Raw genomic sequence first — 21,814 nt, 5'->3', positions numbered from 1 at the left:
CCTTACACACCAAAATATGAACCCACACACTCTCGCCATCTTTGGTGGTGAATATAAAGAATCACACACACAGTTGGACGAGCACTGTGGCCACACACATGAAAGTTGTCACACAGCACATTTACAGAAACACATAGATTCCAAAAACTGAGCTGCTATCACAGCATACCAGAGTCTTTAAAAGCTCTGAGAAGCTTAGCAGATTATAACATTTTCATGGATTTTTTTTTTTTTTTTTTTTTGCCTATACTTAATAGTCTGTGAGTGTGTGCCTCTCTGTTTGTCCTCAGGATGGCCCCAGAAGTGATCCTAGCCATGGACGAGGGTCAGTACGAGGGAAAAGTGGACATCTGGTCCCTGGGGATCACCTGTATTGAACTGGGTGAGCACACACTGACCAGTGAACGTATTTATCGGCCCATACAGTCAGAAATTCAGCAGATTCAAGCGGAATGAAAATGATTCAGAAAGCAAAAAAAACACATCTAAGATTTCACCATCTTTCAAGGAACTGATTGTGACAACTGTGACATTGAAACACCACTCATCATCTATTTCTGACTCTGCCCATCTTCTCTGATTTCAGCGGAGCGTAAACCACCCTTGTTCAACATGAACGCCATGAGTGCCTTATATCACATCGCCCAGAACGACTCTCCCACGCTGCAGTCAAATGAGTGGTGAGTCCTAAGTTTTATTCCTGACATTAGCATTCACTTTATAGGAAGTCTTTCAGTTTATTTTTTTTAATCATTTTCATTAAAAATTCTATCCAATTTTGGCCAGCATGTTTTGTGGTATTGCAATGCTATCTCCCACTCTTGATTCAATACCTCCACTCAACTGTGAATATAAAATCCAATCCGGTCTGGGCTCAGCCAGGGTAAGACATCCCGGTGTTAATCTGCCTGACCTGTGATCCCTGTGACCGGCCTTGTGCAAGGTCAGACTCTTAAGTCTATTATGTAATTACCTGGGAAACCTTGACTAAAGAAACACTACCCACACCGTTTCTGCTGGGCTGTAGGCAACATTTAAATGTGTCAAAACAAAGCAGCGTGATTATTCTAATATTATTCCAGTAGATAAAACTCACTTTTTAGGTTTTGCCGTACCAACACATTCCTCCGTATACAGATGAGGTGTTCTGGGTGTAATGTGGGAAAACAGCCTGCCTTATGCATTATTTTATGCAGCTTTCAGCCTCGCAACTCACGACTGTGGATGCTAATAGATTCTCTTGGGACTGTCCTTCCAGACATCAAAAAAAAAAAAAAAAAAGTTAAGCAATTTAATTTAGGCCAGCAGGTTCTTGGAGCTCTTTTTTTGCAACACCATCACATCCAGTATTGTTAGAAAAAGAACCTTTCAGTCAAGGCCGTCAGTGCAAACAGATAAAGTTCATAAATTAAGAAATTGTGTGTGAAGTTAGGTTTTTTTTCCCCAGCTTTTTTAACACAAAGGAATAATGCTGATTTGATTATTTTGTGAACATTTTATGTTTTAAGATAGTAGATAATTATTCCACAAACTAGTTACCTGGTGATTATTTCCCATGTGTCTGGTACTAGCTGACACAAAATTGAAGGTCAAAGTGGAGAGGGATTTAGTATGAATTTAGATAAACGTGGTAGCCGTAGAGAAGAAGATACATATTCAGCAGTGTGTATGCACGAAGAAGCGGGTGATCTAAATTGGTGAAAAGATGTAAGAAGGTTGACATGCTCCCCTGCATCGCTGTTCCCACTATGTGTGAGGTGCGACTGTCGTTGGTGAAACAGAACTCATCAAATATTAACCCTGTGTTTGATGTTCTCCCTGTAACTTATCGTTTCCGTCATGCTATCACTACCACGGTATGAAAGTGTTGCATGTGAGGTCCTGGGCATGCAGAGTCGTGCAGATGTTAGTTCCTTGAAATATGTTGCACAAATATTTCTCTGCTGCTCAGCTCTTCAGGAGTATTTTTTTTTTTTTAAATGCATCGGAAGCAGGTCATAAGAAAAATAACACAAGAAGAGTCCTTTAAGTTCAAACTCGCTGCCCGTGACCGTGCACAGAGAACGCCTGTTGTAAAATTAGCATGGTTTTCTAGCATCGAGCTGAGGCGGGCGATTGTGTGGGACAGCGCAGGGTTGTGGTATTTTTGGAGAAGCTCCAGCGGCCCGAGGCGTCAGCAACATCCCGCCAGATGAGACTAGTAGAGACATCGGCTCCATAGTGTTTGGTACACAAACACAAGACTGCACACACTGGCATGAAGCGCATTCGTAGACCTGAGCTAACCACGAAGGGACGAGAAGTGGAGGTTCAGGTAGAGATGGGTGCTCGATAGGTGCCAGGCTACTGCGCTGACCCCACAGTGACCCCAAATGCACAAAGTGATTTAATTAAAGGCATAAGTAGCCACATGGTGTTACATACACTGCACTGTGTTATCATGAGCCTATTTTTAGATCAGAGTTCCACAGCTCCAGTGGCCTATATTTTTATTGCTCCACATATTTACATAATCCATATACGGTTCATATTTCAGTTCTATACGAAGTGATTACAAAGGATTGTTCTGGCTTAAGTCACTGATATGAGAAACAGAGCAGCACGAAAGAGATTTGTCTTCCTTACATGTTCAACTTTCATTGACAGTAAGTACAGTGCGAGTGGCTAAAGGCGGCCTATCTTTAGATTCTCTTTTATGTCTGCGCTTCTAATTCAAATATGGTTAAAGAAGGGGGCATCATTGACCTTCATCTCACTTTCTTCTTCACCCAGGTCCGACCCCTTCCGGAGCTTTGTTGACTACTGCCTACTGAAAATTCCTCAGGACAGACCCTCGTCAGGGGAGCTGCTACGAGTGAGTGGGCTTCTTCTGTAATCCCTCCAGCTGTGACCTCACTTCCTGTCTCAGTCAGTCCCTGAGCCTTGATGATGAGTCACTCCCCCCAACCGCTCCCTAATACACAAGCATATACACAGTGTCTTCTTCAAGCACATGAATCAAGCACCCCGCTGAGAGTCGCTTATTTTCTCGTTCTCTCTTTTTCTTTGTCGTGGCTCCATTTCCTGGGCCGCGCCTTGTAGCCACGGTCTTTAAGCGCTCCGTGGAGATTATGTGCGTTTGCTGCTTCCACACTTCTTTGATTTGAGCACAACTGACAATGGTTTATAGATACTGTTCCTCCCCAATTATGTATGCAGTATTATGTTGTTTTGTTTTTTCGCATGCCAGAATTATTGTTTTTTTGAAATTGGAAGCATTTGAAATCGTCTTATTCTTTCTATGTTGGGGGCATTTCCTAACTTTATTGATGGTCGAACAGTAAAGACATGAGAGGAATTGAGAGAGAAAGACCAAAAAAGCCAAAGTCCTGTGCTCGACTGCAGTCATGATAGTTGGTGCCACCTCCTGAGCTGCAAGGGTGGGTTTTTAAAACACTTTTTTTTCAAAGAATTGCAAGATTACACCATTTATCAGAGCCAGAAACTGTAAAGGCAGAATGAATCATTGGAGTTTAAACTTTCCAACGGTCCTTGAACTAATCATCTGTTATGTGTGATACTTGGTTCTACAGGTCTCATTTAAAGATTCACCAAAAATAAACTGTTCTAACCAGATTCTGTAAAAAAAACAACAAAATTCTGCACTCCTTGACACAAGCCGGAAACCATGATTGGCCATCCTCGGCTGAACTGCAGCCTGTGCTTACACGGAGCACAAGCATGTTATTACGTCCTCTATACTTTTAGTCGTGTTCTGTTTCCGTGGAGATCCAGGACTTTTTACTGCTGTGGGGGGAAAAAAAAGCCCACAGTGACTAAAATGCAACTGGAGCAAAAACAAAAACCCAACTAGAAACCACTTGGGGTTCAGAGGATTGAAAACAGAACCTTTAAGCCAAACATGTAGATAATTTTGACACATGTCCGTGTTGTTAACTGAAAGCAAAATTATCCAGAAAACCCCCAAATTTACCAACAAAAGCTGCAAGTATGTCTTTTTGTTTTGTAGCCATCCTGCCTAATGGCACCACATACATGTCGTTTCCAAACACAATGGACACACACGGTTGTAATCCATGTATGTTCATTGAGGAGTTGATCTTTTTGTTTGTGCGACCAACAGGTAATCCTATTGGCCCCACTAAGAGTTTTATGTTCTTGGTGATCACGCTCAGCAGTGCTGGAGGACTTTTCACACCTGCCTCGCTTTAGGGTGAATGACAGGAAGGTGCAAGGTCAGGTGTGGGTTAACTAAGGGGCTCTGGACTGTCAGCTGGGTAGGATTGAGATTTTGACTGGAATTCTCTCTCTTCCCAACACCGCTGACCCAAATCCTGGCTGAAAAAACCATTAAAGAGGGATAAGTACCAAACAGACTTTGGATCAGTGTCGAAGGGCCTGCTTTATAGCGAAGGGCTTGGGGGGTTGGGGTGTTAGTTTATGATTAATACCCCACTTTCTCTTCTCAGACACACACACACACACACACACATACACAAATTCGCTCTTCCTTTGAGTGCACACACACTCACACAGGCACACGCCCCTCCAAGCTCTTTAAAAGGGAAAATCAGGTCACTAATCTGTGGGCCTTGAGCTATCAGTGTTCTGGCTTCAGGTTAAATGTGCTCTCTCCCTGTATACCTCATTCAGGGTAATATTAATTATACAAATGATAAATTAACAACCGCTCATTGACCTCTCTCTATAAGTACCCATCATTTAAGCATAAATACTCTTTGAACAGTTTAAAATAGCTCTGTGTGTTGTGTGGCTTTAGGGGGGGTTTTTTGGATTTTAAAACCCTGTAAATTAAATGGTTAACCACAGATATTTACAGTGAAGCAACAGTTTCCCAGAGCTCAAGAGGATGTGTTCAAATTAAATGTTTTGTCTGAACAACAATTGACTATAGGATCAAACAGAAAATTAGGAAATATTCACTTTTGTGTGTTAGTGTTTGGCCTTTTTCCATCACGACGACGCTGATTGATTCCTCATTCAGTTCTCCATGCATTCATTCATTCACAGCTGAGAGTTAGATCGGAGCATCGATGTTATCTGCAAGGCTAATATGTAGCCATGAGCTAGTTAGTTTAGCATAGGTTTGGCTTTGTCCAAAGGAAAAAAAAATACCAGCAAAATTCCTGTGTAAAACAACAAATGCATTTTAAAGATATTTTTTATTTGTGTATGGATTTAAACAAACAGACAAAAAAAAGGTAGAAGCAACAGGTAACCTCAGGGGCGGAGAGACGAATAGCCCCCATGTTAAAATATCCAACTTTACAGGCAAAATACATTTTTCCAACCTTGTACAAGCAATGATTTCCAGGTCTATAGCTAATCTCCCATTTATTACAACTGTACCGAGAGTGAATTTTTATGTGACTTTCTGTTTAAATTGAAACAAGGCTTAAAATTATGCAACAACAACTGGAGCTATCACACTGTGTTGAGCAGCTTTATGTACTTTATAGTCAATAGCTATAAGGTGTTTGTTAGTGAGCTTCAAAGGGGCTGTGAGGCAGATTTTGGCGTCTTTATTCAGCCAAGCTAGCTGTTTCTGTCTTTATGTTAGGCTAAGCTAATCAGCCGCTGTCTCCAGCAGATGTTATGGTGTTATCAGTAATCTCATCTAATGCTTGTCAAGGACGCTAAAAACATGTTTCCCAAAAAATGTTGAACTATTCCTTTAAGAATCAAGCACGTGTTCTTTGTGACATGCCATGACTATATCTGCAGTAAAGTAAAGAAAGCATACCAAAAACTTTGCATTTAGTGTCACAAATGGATGATGCCTAACAGTAAACATCTTCCGATGGATCACGAGTGACACCACAGTATATATATAAGAGGAAAGGAGTGTAGCTGCTATCACTTCTTCTTCTTCTTCACAGTAACCTTATAATGAGAAGGAATGCAGAAGCTAACGTCTGGCTGGTCGTTGGTACGGGGGTGTCCAACCACCCAGATTCTGGTGTAGGTCCGTCAGAAAACGGGACAAATCACTCTCGTCTCTATTTTCAGAGTGTGATGTCATTCCCCTGTGTCCTGACTAACCCATTACACCAGCATCTGTCACATGGAGAGGAAGGTGTGCAGAGTGAGAGCGAGCGGGGCTATAAATAGACCTAAAAAAAATATAGTTTATCATACAGTGTATACATATTTTAGTCTCGTAGCCATAGGTTGCATGCGTTTCAACCATTTAAGCGCTCAATATTTTATGAATGAGAGTGACTAAGAGGAGGTGTGAATGTATGTGTATGTGTGGTGTAGTGGGTGGAAGCGCTGGGATGAAATGTCTCGTTCTTGATGTCAGTAAAGTAAAAATTAAAAAAAAAATCCACAATATAAAAATAACCCTTTACTCACACTGTAACCCTCGTTCTCACCTCCAACCCTTCAGCCCCACCCACCACCCACTCTGACCTGCTGGTTATGCAATGCAAAATAAATAATTACATAAATGCATAATGCCTCAACCTCCACTAAATTACACCTCCATTAAATTACAGAGGTTCCTCACATTGGAACCAGCTGGGCTTTATCCTGTCAGAATGTGATCTAAACAGCACAAGTGGAAACTGTGCTTGAAATGATTCAATAGTCACGTTTTGATAAAGAAAATATGACAATTTATGAAATGTTAACGCTGTGGGGATTTAACTTTGTTCCTGTAGGAATTTAACTGAGTCCTATTTACTTTGAGTCCCACTGATACTGTTATTATTAAATTATGAATCTCCAGTATTATTTTTTCTTTCTAGACAGGGTTATGATATTATAGGCCTTCTAATACACAGTGATAAATAAATTTAAATAAAAACAAAACACTGAAAGACCTCTCATCAGTAAGCAGCATATTAGTCAGTGGCATTTTTGTTTCTTGATATGGTCTAATTGAAGTCGTCATTAGCTTGGTGCCAAAGCAAATACATTTCATTTCATGTATCGAAATGAAAAGGATTAAGAGTATTTATGAAAATCGATTTTTATGGACAATCTAGTTGAGATCCCATGTAATGAGTGTACCAGAGGATGTAGTGAGCTGGGACTCCCAGGACTGGCTGAGCAACCTACAGGCGCCCTCTAGTGATCGTCTCGGATGTGGTGCTCACTGAAACAAAAATAAAACTGGATAGTTGATGACAGTTCAGTCCTAAAGTCCCAAAGAAGAGTAGCTGAAAGCTTTGTGAACACCTAGTTTGATATCATTTAAAAGTCCTAAATCCTTCTAACACCACCTGTTTTGTTTGACACTGTTTCCCAGATAAATGTTTATTGCTTGTTAATACTCTTTATTAACAGTTTGAATTGACATAAATTGTAATATGTTGTCACAAATACGCTTGTGCTTAAACACAGACATATTAAAGAGTCCATTTTCAATTTGCTATTTAACTATTTTCAGAAGGCCTTAGCATAGGCTGAAATCAACTAAATAAAATTCATAGAATATATCAGAAATGAATGACTGTTCAAGAAATGTTTGACTCAATAACAAACCCCAAACGACTGACCCAGCTAACACACTAACTCACTTCTCCTTCTCTGCCCAGCATGACTTTGTGCGACGAGAACGCTCGCCGCGCATTCTCATCGACCTCATCCAGAGGACCAAGGATGCGGTGCGCGAGCTGGACAATCTGCAGTATCGCAAGATGAAGAAGATCCTCTACCAGGAGAAACACAACGGGCCCATGGGGGAGAGCCAGGAGGAGGAAGAGGTGGGAGGAACAGGGAGAGGGGAAGGGTTGAAAACACAGAGTTTATTTGGGGTAACAGGCAAAAGAAGAAAGTGGAGAACCAGGGATTCGAAACATGAAACCAGTTTAGGTCCTTTTAGATTCTGACTTTCACTTCGGAGAGAAGTCTGTTGTTGTTTTCTTTTTTTTTCTGGGTTTTGTGGGAAACAGCACTAAATTCAGCTTATAATCATGTAGTCAAACTTTTGTTCAAAGTGTACACAAAAATCATCCACAGTGTAAATAAATACTGACAAGGAACAGCACCAGAAACAGTAACAGAGCCAACTGACACTATAGTAGATGATACAGAGATGAATAATAACCCAGTCGTCAGCTAAAAGGCAGCTGAGCTAAGAATGCGTATGATCTGCTAAACTGCTGATTATTGTACGGCTTCGTATTGCTGCCGCCCCAAAAAAGTTTGAAAAAGTTAACTGTCTTTTTTTTCTCAGGATATCTAGATACAATATGTTAAACAAAATATTTTCACGTGGTTTTGACATACAAACTTTTTTGTTATAGCAGTATACTATTTATGTTGTTATAAGATGAAGCATTTCACGTTATAACACAATAATGAATGATGCTCGTGTTTAAATGCTTTGAGAACAGATACGTTCAGGATGATGGCTCGTGTCCACAGTTTTGGGTTGAGACATGGTGAGATTCTGCTGCTTCGTACACAAAGATGGATTTTAAAATAAATGTACAGTTGTACAGAAGCAGAACTTGCAGTCAAACTTAATCAAATTGTGTAAATAATGAGTGTTCTTAAAATCATCAGCATTATTCCAATATAGGTTTCATGTTCTAAGAAGATAAATGCTGCAGTACATGAGTAACCTTTTCATTCTAACATGATGAGTTTGTACATCATTATAACACAAAAATATCTTTTTATAACAATTCATTTTTCAATTTCTAACGTGAAACTCATCTGTTTTACTGCTTGTGACAGGGCAGCAATACGCTTCCACTTATTTGTCAGTTGTTTGGTCTTTGATATACCTGAAAATACTGACAAACGCCACCAACAGTTAGCTGGAATGCAAGTTCACTTCTGTTTGACATGAAATATCCGCTGGCCAACAATCTCAACTTTTATGATATTCTGTTTATAATGATATTAAACAGACAGAATCGTAAATCTTTACGTTTGATAAGCTGGAACTAAAAGTATTTTTCACATTTTTGCTTAGAAAAATGACTTGAACAGTCAGTCCACTGATTGATTTACCCTGTAAGTTCTGCTGAAATGTGTAAATTGCTTATAGCACTTGTATTTCACTGCCGTAAGCGCGTTTGTCACTTTATTTTAGTCAATATGCCTCTCCTGTCTCGATCTGCAGCATCTCAGACAAAAGCTGAGGACAGGATAGTTTGTCTAAAGCGATGCTAAAGGAACTGACAGAAGGCACTTAAGTCTCCAAGAGGGAGAAAACTGAAACAGAACTTTTCTCCAAAATGGCCTTCTTAGCCAACTCAGTTATCATAAGGTCCCAAAAACACACTCAGAAATACACCTAACGGTTGCTCCCAGCAGTGTAACACACTTGACATCACAACAAATAGGAGTTTTCCTCCTGCAACCGGCGTAGTCTGACGTTGAGATGAAATGTCCCTTAGCTGACCTGGTCCTGAAGTGAACAGCCACAGCCATGTCATCCTACACCACGTGGTACAATTCAGAGCAGCCACCAGACCTCAGTGCAACAAGACACCACTGAAGGCTTTACTGAGGAAACCTGCTGCACCAAACCTCCTTTTCTAGTTTGATTTAAACATCCCGTCTTACAAAGCTGTTGTTGTAGACTCAAATGAATCGGTTTCTTCTTCTAAAACACACTGTTTTTTATCTACACACTCAAGTTGACCTCAAATCTGAAGATGTCTTCATCTGACCAGTGTCCAATAAAATAAGCACTGACACAGGTGGACGTTACACACACACTCACACATCTTAACAATTAGAGTTTAATAGGCAATTTACCATGACTTTGACTCTAATGCAATCTAGAGGACATCCGTTATTTTCCCCGTGTTGAGGTGACTGCGTTTAATGACGCAATTTTGAGATGCCTGCGTATAATTGGGTGAAGGACATGGGAGCCTATGTGGGTATGTTTTACCTGCAAGAGTATTCATTTGTGTTTATGAACATGTTTTCATGTGCACTTGCAGGACAGCGAGGCAGCCAGCTGCAAGATGAACAGCCTGGGCAGCAACCACTCCATCCCCAGCACCTCGGTCAGCACGGGTAGCCAGAGCAGCAGCGTGAACAGCATGCAGGAGGTGCTGGATGACAGCTGCTCCGACATGACCATGATGCACCCCCAGGACTACAGCAGCACCCTGGACTCCTCCCCGCACACCAAGAAGGTAAATGTCAGAGGTGAAGAAGGGATAGTCGCACCACACTGAACCAGAGATGGAACCGGGACAGCACCGTGAGCCAGTGGACATCGAGCCCCCCTTCATTTAACGCCATCCATCATGTTCTAAACATGCTCATCTGAACATATTTTGAACTTAATTTAATTGATTAACTATATAGGAACAGGACTTGTACAGTTATCTTCACTAGTCTGAGACATTTTCAGTCAAAATGCCTGTCAGACATTAATCTAACAGCATCTGAACATGTCGGCCTGATCACGTTCCCAAAAAGCAATCTTACTTGGTCCAACTTAGTAACATTTCTGTGTCACTTTCAACACAGCACAGTTCTGAGCTGCATGTTGTTGCACTGATAGGCATGCACTAGCTATGCACTTGGAGTTGTGTGAAGCATTTTGGGGAAGAAGTTTTCCACATTTCAGCACCAGCAGTGGTCCAAAAACATCACAAAGAGAGCAAAAGTCCCTATTTGTGTTCCAAAATCCCAAAACAACCTTCTCATTTAATTCACCCGACAGATTTGCATCAGTTACTAACTTAAATATCAATAGTAATATAACCTATCTGTGAGGAAGCCAGATTAATGAGATTGCCCAGTTATAAATGTAATGTAGCAATTAAAAATGTTAACGGTAGCTGAAGGTGCCTCCAGCTGTTTGTAGGAGTCTTTCCTCTGAGTTCATTAAATACGTGCTGCATCAAACAGCAGCAGGATCCATATGAGCATCTTCAGAGTGAGAGAGCTGCATGCATTTAAGCATTTGAAGCATCAGGGTACCTTTATTTATTCCTGTTCCATAGCAGACATCCTCAGGTTGAGTCCTGAGCTCAATCACAGCTGGATATTTTTATTTTCTTGTTTGTAAAGTAGTAGTTAGATTCTCCTTACACATGGGCAGAATTTAAGAGAAATGAGGTGGATGAGGAGGAAATAAAATAAGCTATTAGTTATTTGGACAGTTTGATAAGCTTCCTATTAGTGTAAAATTACACTTTTGTTTATTATACCTATTATATAAAACTCAGGTGCTGTCCAATCAACCAAATATTGCATTGTGGTGAATATGTCTGAATGAAGACACGAGGAACATTAATCTGAAAGCAAGCTATATCTGAATGATAGAACGCCATCACTTTAGGAGACTAATGTCACGTGTCCCATGTCTGAAAAAGGCTCACATCAGAAGTAGGGTTTTATCATGACAAGATGAAGGATTTATCAAGTGTCTGAAATCCAAATTATTACAAAATTCAAATTTCCATCACTTTCCATCAAATTCCACTGATTTCTGGTCAGTTTTTTCAGATGTCTTGCTGATAGAGGGACAGCCAAATTAACACCAAGCACAAGTCCGACCTCCTTGGTGTGGCTAAACCTATGATTAAAGACAACAAGCACACTGCACTTAGATATAGCGCTTTTCTACCTCAGTGGCACTTTACAATGTTTTCTCATTCACCCATTCGTACACATTCATACACCAATGGTGACAGAGCTGCCCTGCAAGGTGCTGCCTGCCATTGGGAGCAACTTCAGGTTCAGTGTCGTATTCCTGTCCAGTAATTGCCCTCAAGTATAGGAATAAGAATGTGTATATCATAGTATTATACAAAGACAGCAAGCAGAATCCAACAATGCCATCTTACTTCTTTTCTGAGGTAATAACTAAGCACTTCATAAATGAAAAGGAAGCATGGCTCCTCGCAAACATCCTCTGGTTTCTCTGACTGTTTTCAAGAGTATGTGTAAATCCCTTCCCCCCTCCCCCGAAACCATGGAAACCATTGACACAGTCCTCAATGTTTGCAGATTGCTTCAAGTTCATCACTGACACCATTCACACTTTGAGAACAAAGGCTGCATACACATGTCAACAAGCAGCACACACACTCCTCACAAATTCCCCACTTACATCTGTCATCCTGCGTGCACACACACACACACACACACACACACACACACACACACACGCAGGTCAACACAATGGCTGACATCCTCGTAGAATATCTCATATGACTAAAAATGTGTGAAGAGAGGGCTGTCACTTCTCTGTCAGTCTCTTTCTTCATTTGCTCTTTGTATTTCGACAGTGCATGAATAAGGTTGTCACTTTGCGAACAGACAGCCAGTGTGTTGTTTCAAGTTCAGGGGCTGAGTGGAGAACAATTGAAAGTGACACATATTGTTTTCAGATGCTGATGAAGTTCCCTCCTCACATGAATCAACTCTTTGGTCCCTGAGCTGCCGAAGATGTTCAGACAGTTTTTAATGGAGGGGGGGGGATTGAGTGCTGACGTTTCATCGTGTTTTGCAAGGTTACAGTTGACGCCGTTTTAGCAAATGCTTTAGATTCCTTTTGAAATTTTGAAAGCTATACGAGTGAAATCAACGGGGAGTTTTGTTATTTACAAAGTCACAGAATTACAATGACGAATTTAAACGCTGGTACACTTTTTAGTGAGTTAATGTCTTGGAAGCGTCCTGCAGCGCTGCACAGTTTTCACCTTCATTTCAGTGTCGTTTGCTCTTTTATTATCGGAACTTTGTGCCATAAGTCATTTTTCTCCACTCTGTTTTACACAGGACCATCAGTACAACTGGGACGATGGGATCCACAGAGACCACCGACCAGAGCTGAGGCCAGTCTCCTCTGACAAGAGCAGCCATGCCCAAAACTACAAAAACCAGGGCCGCTTTGCAACCATAAAGTCAGCTTCACTAGTAAGACTCAAGAAAGGCTTTCCTTTTGTCTACTGTTGTCTTTTTTTCTAGGTCCTAAAAACAAGTTTTCTGTGAGCTGAAAGGGTTTAAGGTTTGTTCATTTGTGGAATATTCACTCTGAAAGTGGTGTCGCTTTTATACCTGAAAAATGGAAGCAAACAGAGCTTTTATTTTGCTATTTGCTATTTATATAGCAAATGTACCTGCGGGTGGAAGCACAAACTGTAAACTTCTCATGGAGGTTGCAAGCATGACAGTCATAAATCACAATTAACGGTCTGAACCCAAAATCCCACCAGCGAATTTGAAAGGTATGTCATATTTTGAAAATTTCCCAAATTACACAATTTATCTGAGCCAAAAACTGTCAGAACTGTCAGAAAACGTAACCAAGTCCAAGCTTAGAACATCCATCCATCCATCCATTATCTATACACCGCTTAATCCTCATTAGGGTCATGGGGGGCTGGAGCCTATCCCAGCCGACTTAGGGCGAAGGCAGGGGACACCCTGGACAGGTCGCCAGTAAGCTTAGAACAGTTCATCAAAATTACTTTATTGTACATGTCTGTGTTAAAACAGTAACCAAAAAATGAACCATTTGTTCCTGCCTGATGTTGTAAAAACACAAATAATTCTGCTCTTTTCCACGTAAAAATGAAGCTATTGGTGTTCAACTGTGACCAACAGTCATGCAACATCATTTTTGGGACTTTCAGCTGAACTGCAGGCTGTGTTTATAGAGTGGATGGAAAAAAATCAAAGAAATGTCACTTTCTAACTTTTTTTTTCTCTCTCTTTTTTTGTGATAAATGATAAATGGCATTATAATTCTGTTATATGAACCAGTAGACATGTCTGAGTTCTCCCTACTTCTAGCCATGGCTGTGCTTTTTCCCATAGAGGTGCAGGACTTTATATTGTAGTGAGCCCACTGTGAGTAAAACTCTGACAGGAGACAAAAACACCCAAAAACTGCTTTGGGTTCAGACGGTTAAAACGAACTCATGAATAACACCCGTGAGTTAAAAACCATTGAGAAAATAAAATAACTGAGATCAACAACCAACCAGTAGGAAAGATTACTCATTGCAGAATCCCTTTCAGAGTGTTATGTTTACGCTGCAGCAGCATATGAAGGCGCAGAAGGGACATTCTTTTGTTTCTCTCTGTTTAAACCTGTCTGTGAATGTGGCGGGTGAACGCTGAATGTCTCCACGCTGAAGACACGTGATCCATGTTCGAACAAGCTGATGTTTGTAAACGCTGCGTAAGAAGCTCGCATCTGTTTTTGATATTTTTTCAGTTATTTCCCCCACATCAGTCCATCTTTTTGGCGCTTCTCTACAGTTTTGGCCTTATTCTCCGCCACGTTGTTCTCCGCTGTTGTTCCTTTAACGCACCTCGCTCCTTTTGTTTCCTCCTCTTGTACTATGCTCAGCGTTACCACTCCCCTCCCTCCACCCACCTCCTTTATTTCTTCCTCTCCTGCATTTGATAATATATCATTCTCAGATTCGACTCAATATTCTCAGGCGAAGGAGTTGCAATGCGCTCTCTCTCTCTCTCTCGCTCTCTCTCTATTTACTCCTCTGTATTTCTATGCCTCTCTCTCTCTCCCTCACTCTCTCCCTCCCTGTCTGTTGTCATGGAAACCAGCTCTAGTAACTAGAAAGTAGTTGTGGTGTTGTGCGCATGTGAGTGTGTGTATGTGTGTGTTTACCCATCCATGACCCACTGGTTTTAATTGTGATTCCCTTCTGCTATCAGGTCTTAAACCAGACATCAGAGAACATGAGCCGGGAAGATGTTTGTGTGTTTTTGTGTGTGTGTGCGTGTGTGCGTGTGTGCGTGTGTGTGTGTGTGTGTGTGTGTGTGTGTAGTAGACTGTGTGTCCTCATGCTGTCCTTGACCAGAGCGCGAGCCACCGATAATCCAGGGATGTGTGTGTTTTTGTGTTGACGTCCATTGTTTTTTCTTCTGTACTCACACGTTACAGGAGGTTTTATGTCTTCTTCTTGTTTTTGTTTTTTTTTACACTCGTAGCGTCTCATGAATCGCAGTGACACAGACCATAATAGGAATCCAGTTGGTTTCCAGGATGCACCATTGAAGTTTGTGACTTGTAGTAAAGGCACAGCACTATGAAGCAAAGAGTGAAGCAATAGGAAACAAAAACATGTATTCCAAGGAAAGCACCTATTTCCAATATATTTTCCATTTTATGACTAAAATTGTATCCGTGTCCTTTTAAAACATGTGCCATGTACGCACACTGTGGAAAATATTATCCTCAGATAACCTTTTGCCAGTGTTTCTACGGATGCTAGTGAAGAACAAAGAAGCTTTTTTTTTCGTTCTAGTTTATTTCTTCTAAGTGTTTTTCTGATTCATTGTCGTTGCATAATCATGACTTACCTGAGAGTATCTCATTATGACATATTGTGCCGAGACACAGGGGCTCACTCGCACGTAATTTGCATCTTTCCTCTCACCAACTCTTCTTTGGTTGCTTTTCCTTTTATTTATCTGTTAAAAAAAAAAACAAGTCTAGATTCCTATTTTAAAACAATAGGAGGTAGCTGAAGTGGCGGCACACTCTCTGCCTGTCTTAAAAAGAGGCAGCATCGTGTAAACCACAGCGTCTCTGTTGTGTGATAACACCAGCGCTGCCCGCCGGCGCTGAAAGAGGATGACATCATCTCTTTCTGCCGAGCGCAGACGTCCTCAGATTGGCCTCGACTCGCCGAGACTGGAATCAGCAGGTAGACAAAGAGAGAGAAGAGAAGAATGGGGGGTCCAGATGGTGAGGGGTGACGGATCGCCAGAGAGAGGGAGGAAGAAGTGAGAGAACACGAACAAGAAGGAATGATTAAAAAGGGAAGATTAAAAAAAAAAGGGGGAGAAAAAAAGACACTCTGTCGGTAATAAATTGCAAAAACACAAGTATGCAAATGACTAAGTGACAAATTTGTTGTGAGAAATTTACTCACATTCAAAAGACGAAACAAGGCGATAGAGAACAGATTAAAGGGTGAGCGAATTGAAAACAGCAAGGTGACGGGAGAAGGTAAAGACGTGGTGGAGGACACAGATGGCTGATATCGGGGAGATAAGAAGGACAGATAGAGGGAAGGATGGATAAACAAGCAGAGGTGAGACAAAAGAGCAGCGCTGATCGAAATCTGGAGTGACAAAGAAGGACAACGAAACCCGTCAACCTCTTCTGGTGGCACAAAGTCCAAAAACACGCGACGGAGAGGGCATGAAAAGAGAACGAAGAGAAGAAGAAGAAGGGAGCACAGGATGTAAAGTCACCCTGGGAGATGTATGGAAAAGGGAGGGAGGGAAACTGCTGAAAGAAATGGATGCAAAGCGAGAAGTGAGACATAAGTAGCGAGTGAAAGGGGAGGGCAGGGGTTATTATAGGTTAGATGAAGTCACCAGCTGAAGCTCAAGGCGGCGTGAAAGACAACATGAAATATTTCACTTCATCTGCTGCTCGACTTGTCTTCAGCTGCTGGTTTCAGGTTGTAGCCTGACAGACTGCACGCCGACGGCACATTACAGTCGAGTTTAAGGCGAATCAAAACATGCACCTTCCCCATCAGCCAGCTTTCTGCAGTGACAGTTTGAGCGTATCACTTGGAGCGATATGCCTTATGGTGTCTTCTGTGTAGTTCTACATATTTAGAAAAGAACTGAAAGACTCACTTCACAGGTAAAATCAGAAGTTGCAGTCAAACTAAATGCCCCTATTTTGCATTTGTGTCCCAATGAGACACGTTAGAGCACAGAGCCCCCACATTTCTGTATCTACAGGAAAACAGGACACTAAACAAGAGTCTTTAGAGGCTTTTTGCTTCCTCCTTTCTGCCAGATGACTTCGCCATATGTTACTATACATCTGTAGCAACATTCAGTTCAAGTGCAGCCTCCTCCTCTATACCTGACAAAGAGCCACCTCTGGCTTGAAATATGTTTTTCTTAATGTTATGATGAAGAACACGACAGCGTTTTGGAAGAAGAAAGACTCTTCCTCTATTCTCCAGTGAAATATTACATTTATAAATATAAGAACTGCTGACTTGCATTGTTGCGTTCTGACTTGAACTTATTGAACTGTTCTGCAGAGAAAAGGGTTTCTTTTTAAATCGAAGGCAAAATTAAGAAACTGGCTCCACTGATTCCCCATTCAGTGTCTTACTTACACAAACAGAAGCACACATTTTTCTGTCTTTGCATTTTCTTCATGATAATTGGTATTACCATAAATTTACAGTTGTTATTTAGGAGCAGAGCTGGGGTTAATTCACACTTACAGACTGTCTTCTTGCAGTTTTGTTTGTATCAAATTAATAGAAATAGTCCACATAGACATGCAGACTGGTTGAGCTTAAGATTTCCCCAAGCGGATGAATAAAGTCTCTATCTGGCTGTGTTTGATCTCAGTGGATATGATCTGATCCCAGCTTTGCTCCTAAGTAACCTAAATAATAATGCAAAAGACACAAGTGTTTGTGTGCTGGGCAGCGAAGACACCGAAAAGGAAATTAGTAGAGCTGGTTTCCTAATTTTGCCTATGATTTAATGTGATTAGAAACCCTTTTCTCTGCAAAACATTTGAATAATTTTAAAATTACAATGATGCAATTGAGCATTGGAGACTAGAGGAGTGTTACAGCATTTCTTCCCTTCTATAAACCATGTCCTCGCAAGACAACGTTAAATTTCTTGAAGACAGATCCACCTTCATCTGCAAAACGAGCAAAAATAAATAAGGTTCAGCTGCTCGGTTCCCACTGATCTTATTGGAGCATTCACCTTTAGCCTGCATGCCCCCCTCCCCTCCATGAATATGATCTCCTTTCCAGTCCCAGAGCCTTGTGTGAAAGAGGCCGTCACATGACGTGACTTGGCCCTTTGTGGCAGCATGCAGGGTGGCAGTGAAGCAAGTGACTGGGATTGGGAGGCTCTATTACAGTAGGGGTATTGATTCAGCGCAGATTAAGGAGAAAGGCGAGTTCAGCCTCCACCTATTTCCACGCCAACAACCCCCCCACCGCCGCCGCCTCCTCCGCCCCAGCTTTCGCTGTAGATGCTCTTATTTTACTTCTCATTATTTCCATTTCTTCTTTTCCCCCTCCGCTTAACTCTCTCCCAGTCACTCTCCATCTGCTGTTACTCCTTTGCAATCACCCTCCCTCCTCTCTAACCACCACCTCCTCCCCCCCTGCCACCCCCTCTCCAACTTCTCTCACTCTTTCTCAATGAGGTATTCATGTGACCCACCTGCTGTCCGCCGCTTAGCGTTGGCCCGACTAAAGAGCAGCTCTGTGCTCTTGTTGGCCCGCGGAGTCGGCCTGCCTCATTCACAGTTCACACGTCTGCCTCGGCCGGAGAGGGAGGGGGGTTCAACGTCCAGTAACAGGGGAGGGAGGGTGGTCTTGGGGTGGCATCGGAGCTCGGGCAGGATTCTGTCGGGGGGCATAGGATGCTCCACAAGGTTCCTGGATGCTGGTGCACTTGGCTAAAGTCGCCATCATGTTTGGCCTGAGGAGTTCAGGTGGAAGCTATGAGAAGATGCGGAGCGAGTACTACCTAGATGTGGAGAACCCTTTCTGTCCTCAGGTTGGTGTGACAGGTGTAGGTTTTGGATAAAAAAGGGGGGGAAAAAGGATGAGAGGAAGTGTTGAGGCATGACAGTGTTTTCCTAATCTTAGATTAAATTTAGTTGTGTAGCAGCTGTTAAATATTGTTTGAACAACTTTTTTTCTTGCTCCATCTGGCTTTAACACAATTTGAGATCTTTTGTGGTTGCCTGTTCTGTGCAGTGGCTGTGCGATGGTCAGATAAAAGAGCTTTTGTTTGGGCTCTCGTGGTGGATTTCACAGTATTTCCTTTTTAATACTGTAATTTCTCATTATTTGTCGAAGTTTTTACCTCTGTAAAGCTGACAAATGTTGCTGATTGCAGCTGTGATGCTTGACAGTATTGAATGAATTCTGTTTTCACTTCTTCTTGATGAAGATATTGCAGGAAAATCTATATTTACAAATGATAGGGGACTTGTTATACCTTGTTGTGTGGATGCAGCCTATACTTTAATACCCTTTTGTCTGTAGGGAATGCATGAAATATTTCTTTTTTTTTTAATCTCATCAAAAAAATCTGATTTCGTCACGCTCACAACTCCTAACTTCTCTTTCTCCACAGGTGACCAAACAGATCCACGAGCATGAGCAGGAAAGCGAGCTGCGGGAGCAGATGTCGGGCTACAAGCGCATGCGGCGGCAGCACCAGAAGCAGCTGATCGCCCTGGAGAACAAGCTAAAGGCCGAGATGGACGAGCACCGGCTCAAGCTGCAGAAGGAGGTGGAGACGCAGGCCAACAACGCCTACATCGAGCTGGAGAAGCTGGCAAAGCGCCACGCCGTGCACACCGAGAAAGAGGTGGGATTTGCGCGGGGCGTTGGGGGTTATAGGACACGAGTGGAAAGGCATCAGTGGAAGCAGTAACTCCTAAGTTATCTCACAGATGATCATACCGACCTACATGTACCATGCAACAGTTGGCTGGGGGGACGAGGTCTGCTTTGGAGACCCGGGGAAGGACATGATATTGACTCTATAGCTGCTGGAGAAGAGCTTGTGGAAAAGTTCAGAATGTTTTGAAGCAGCTCAGTCTTCCATTGAGGGAAATTTAGCCAGAACTTTACACACTGCTGCCACCCAATGATACATAAGATGAACCACAAGGGCAGAAGTGGGTCACAGAATGTCACGCTCTGAAAAACAAGCTGCATATCTCTGTGATTAGCACACAGCGTGCTGGACCAGCCAGAGAGATAATGTATCTGTTGGTGTAGCAAGCATGTACACCTAAAGAGCTACATAAAAACACAATCAGCCAGGTAAACCAACAGGTTACCGCACGGCTGATTGGATTTTTACAAACAAACTGTGCACCATCATCTCAAATTAGGTTGTTTTAGCATTTAGGGCAACCAATTCTTGGATCGTTTGATGTAAAGTTTGACCTGCAACTAAAAGCTTATTGAGCCAAGCATGTTTTTCCAGTTCAGGAAAATTGTGTGTTCAGTTACACCAGTCATTTCTTCAGATGCCTTTGTCAAAAACCCAAAGAAATTCAGGTTACAATGATATTGCCGTCCATTTTTGTGCGTCACCTAAACACTGTATTGTCATGTTTGGGGGGGAAAAAAACGCTTACAATGATAATAAATATAGAAAAACTCTCGCTGGAGCAGTTGGGATCAGAGAATGTTTGATGTTTTGCATGAAAAATAACAGAAATTAGGGACTGATTATCAAAGCAACTCTTGTTATTTTGATATGCAGTAGATTTTAGGTGGTGTCATGCACGTATATGACTACACGCTAAGAATATACAGTTCAGTGTTGTACCCATAGGCTGAACTCTAACAGCCTTTCACTCTTGTTATTTCACATGTCCTCCAGATGAAGACGGCGCTGACAGATGAGAAGAAGTTCCAGCAGCAGATCGTGGCCCAGCAGAAGAAGGAGCTCACCACTTTCCTGGATAATCAAAAAAAGCAGTACAAACTCTGCAAGGAGAAGATAAAGGAGGTGTGCACCGCGTTTGTTGGTTTTCCATTTGTTCCTCCTCAGACGAGCTCCTTTGTACGCCTCTCTCATGTGTGACACACGGTCCTGCGTGCTGTTTACTGTTTGAATCAGCCCTCCTACACGCTAACATGCACATTCAGTACCTCCAAATTGGCCCTTTGGAAGTTGTGTTGAGTCACTCAGCCTACTTGCTATGTACCTACATATGTATATAAGCAGCAAACATGGAAAAACATGGATCCATATGCACACTAGAGCATTTGTGTGCCTCCACAACCTTGAAAACAGAAGTCCAGAGAGCACTCCTGTGGGCTGGGAGTGTGATACACTGTGTTTTCAGTTAGAAGATAAGTGACCAAAATTAGGTCAGCACAGTTAAAAGAAAGCATCACTGGCAGGGAGAGATATTTCCCACCAACTGTGGGCTATAACGGAATTAGACACCACAGAGAGCGGGGATCAGGCTCATGTGTTAAGTGCATTAGCGCGAGTTGTAGATTACCTTAAAGTCCATGAAAGAGAAAGAGAACTCATACTGAGAAGGGATAGATGTGGCTGAGTTTTTCTAATTTTTTTTTTTTTCTCTTTCAACCTTCCTCTGGCTATAGAAGTCATCTGTAGTTCAAAATGAAAGGTCAGCTGCAGTGTGCCATATGTTCTAGCTACAAACACTTGATAATGTGGACTTGCATGAAGGGTTTGTCTTCATTTGCATTCCAAACATGCATATATATTCATAAAATCTGCTTTTTTAGACCACATTTGCCCAAACTAGAGCGCTCATCACCCATTGCCCACAATGGATTATCACAAATTTACCACTTTTCATTATTTTATTCGTAATATTTACCAGTAATTGGCTTGTTCTCCTTCTCAGGAGATGAACGAGGACCATAGCACACCCAAGAAGGAGAAGCAGGAGCGACTGTCAAAGCACAAGGAGAATATGCAGCATTCCCAGGCCGAGGAGGAGGCCCATCTCCTGGCCCAGCAGAGAGTTTTCTACGACAGGAACTGCCGCGCCTTCAAGCGCAAGGTCATGATCAAGAGACACGACTTGGAGCAGGAGCAGATCCGAGAGGTGCGGAGCGTCTTTTAATGACATCTCGTGCAATCAAAAATGGGTACAATTAATTGGTGAATGTTTGATTTGTCCTCATGAAACCTTTGTTTGTTTGCTGTAATTGTTTGCAACGTCGGAGGGGGAAAAGCCAGATGGGATTTTTTTCACAGCAAACAACAATATGTCTGTAATAATTACACCTATTGTTTTTCAGATCAGCGAGGTGTTTTTTCACCAACTATAAGTAGATTATTAGAGAGCAAAGCA

The 21,814-nt window shown here is 41.9% G+C and overlaps 1 protein-coding gene across 2 annotated transcripts in view; it reads left to right on the top strand.

The window, feature by feature from the left end:
- taok3a (TAO kinase 3a) overlaps positions 1-21,814 on the top strand; it is a 75,838-nt gene that overhangs the window by 47,538 nt on the left and 6,486 nt on the right. For both annotated transcript variants that reach the window (XM_008279876.1, XM_008279877.1), the window contains exons 9-17: positions 291-382; positions 587-680; positions 2,773-2,854; positions 7,566-7,733; positions 9,936-10,133; positions 12,736-12,873; positions 19,090-19,326; positions 20,356-20,484; positions 21,362-21,565. In XM_008279876.1, coding sequence (XP_008278098.1) covers positions 291-382; positions 587-680; positions 2,773-2,854; positions 7,566-7,733; positions 9,936-10,133; positions 12,736-12,873; positions 19,090-19,326; positions 20,356-20,484; positions 21,362-21,565 — 1,342 coding nt within the window. The remainder of the gene's footprint in view (positions 1-290; positions 383-586; positions 681-2,772; positions 2,855-7,565; positions 7,734-9,935; positions 10,134-12,735; positions 12,874-19,089; positions 19,327-20,355; positions 20,485-21,361; positions 21,566-21,814) is intronic.

This window comes from Stegastes partitus, unplaced genomic scaffold (genome assembly GCF_000690725.1).
Source record: "Stegastes partitus isolate 25-593 unplaced genomic scaffold, Stegastes_partitus-1.0.2 Scaffold174, whole genome shotgun sequence".
NCBI lineage: Eukaryota > Metazoa > Chordata > Actinopteri > Pomacentridae > Stegastes > Stegastes partitus.
Note: the sequence above shows the minus strand (reverse complement) of the source record. Positions and strands in the feature narration are given on the sequence as shown.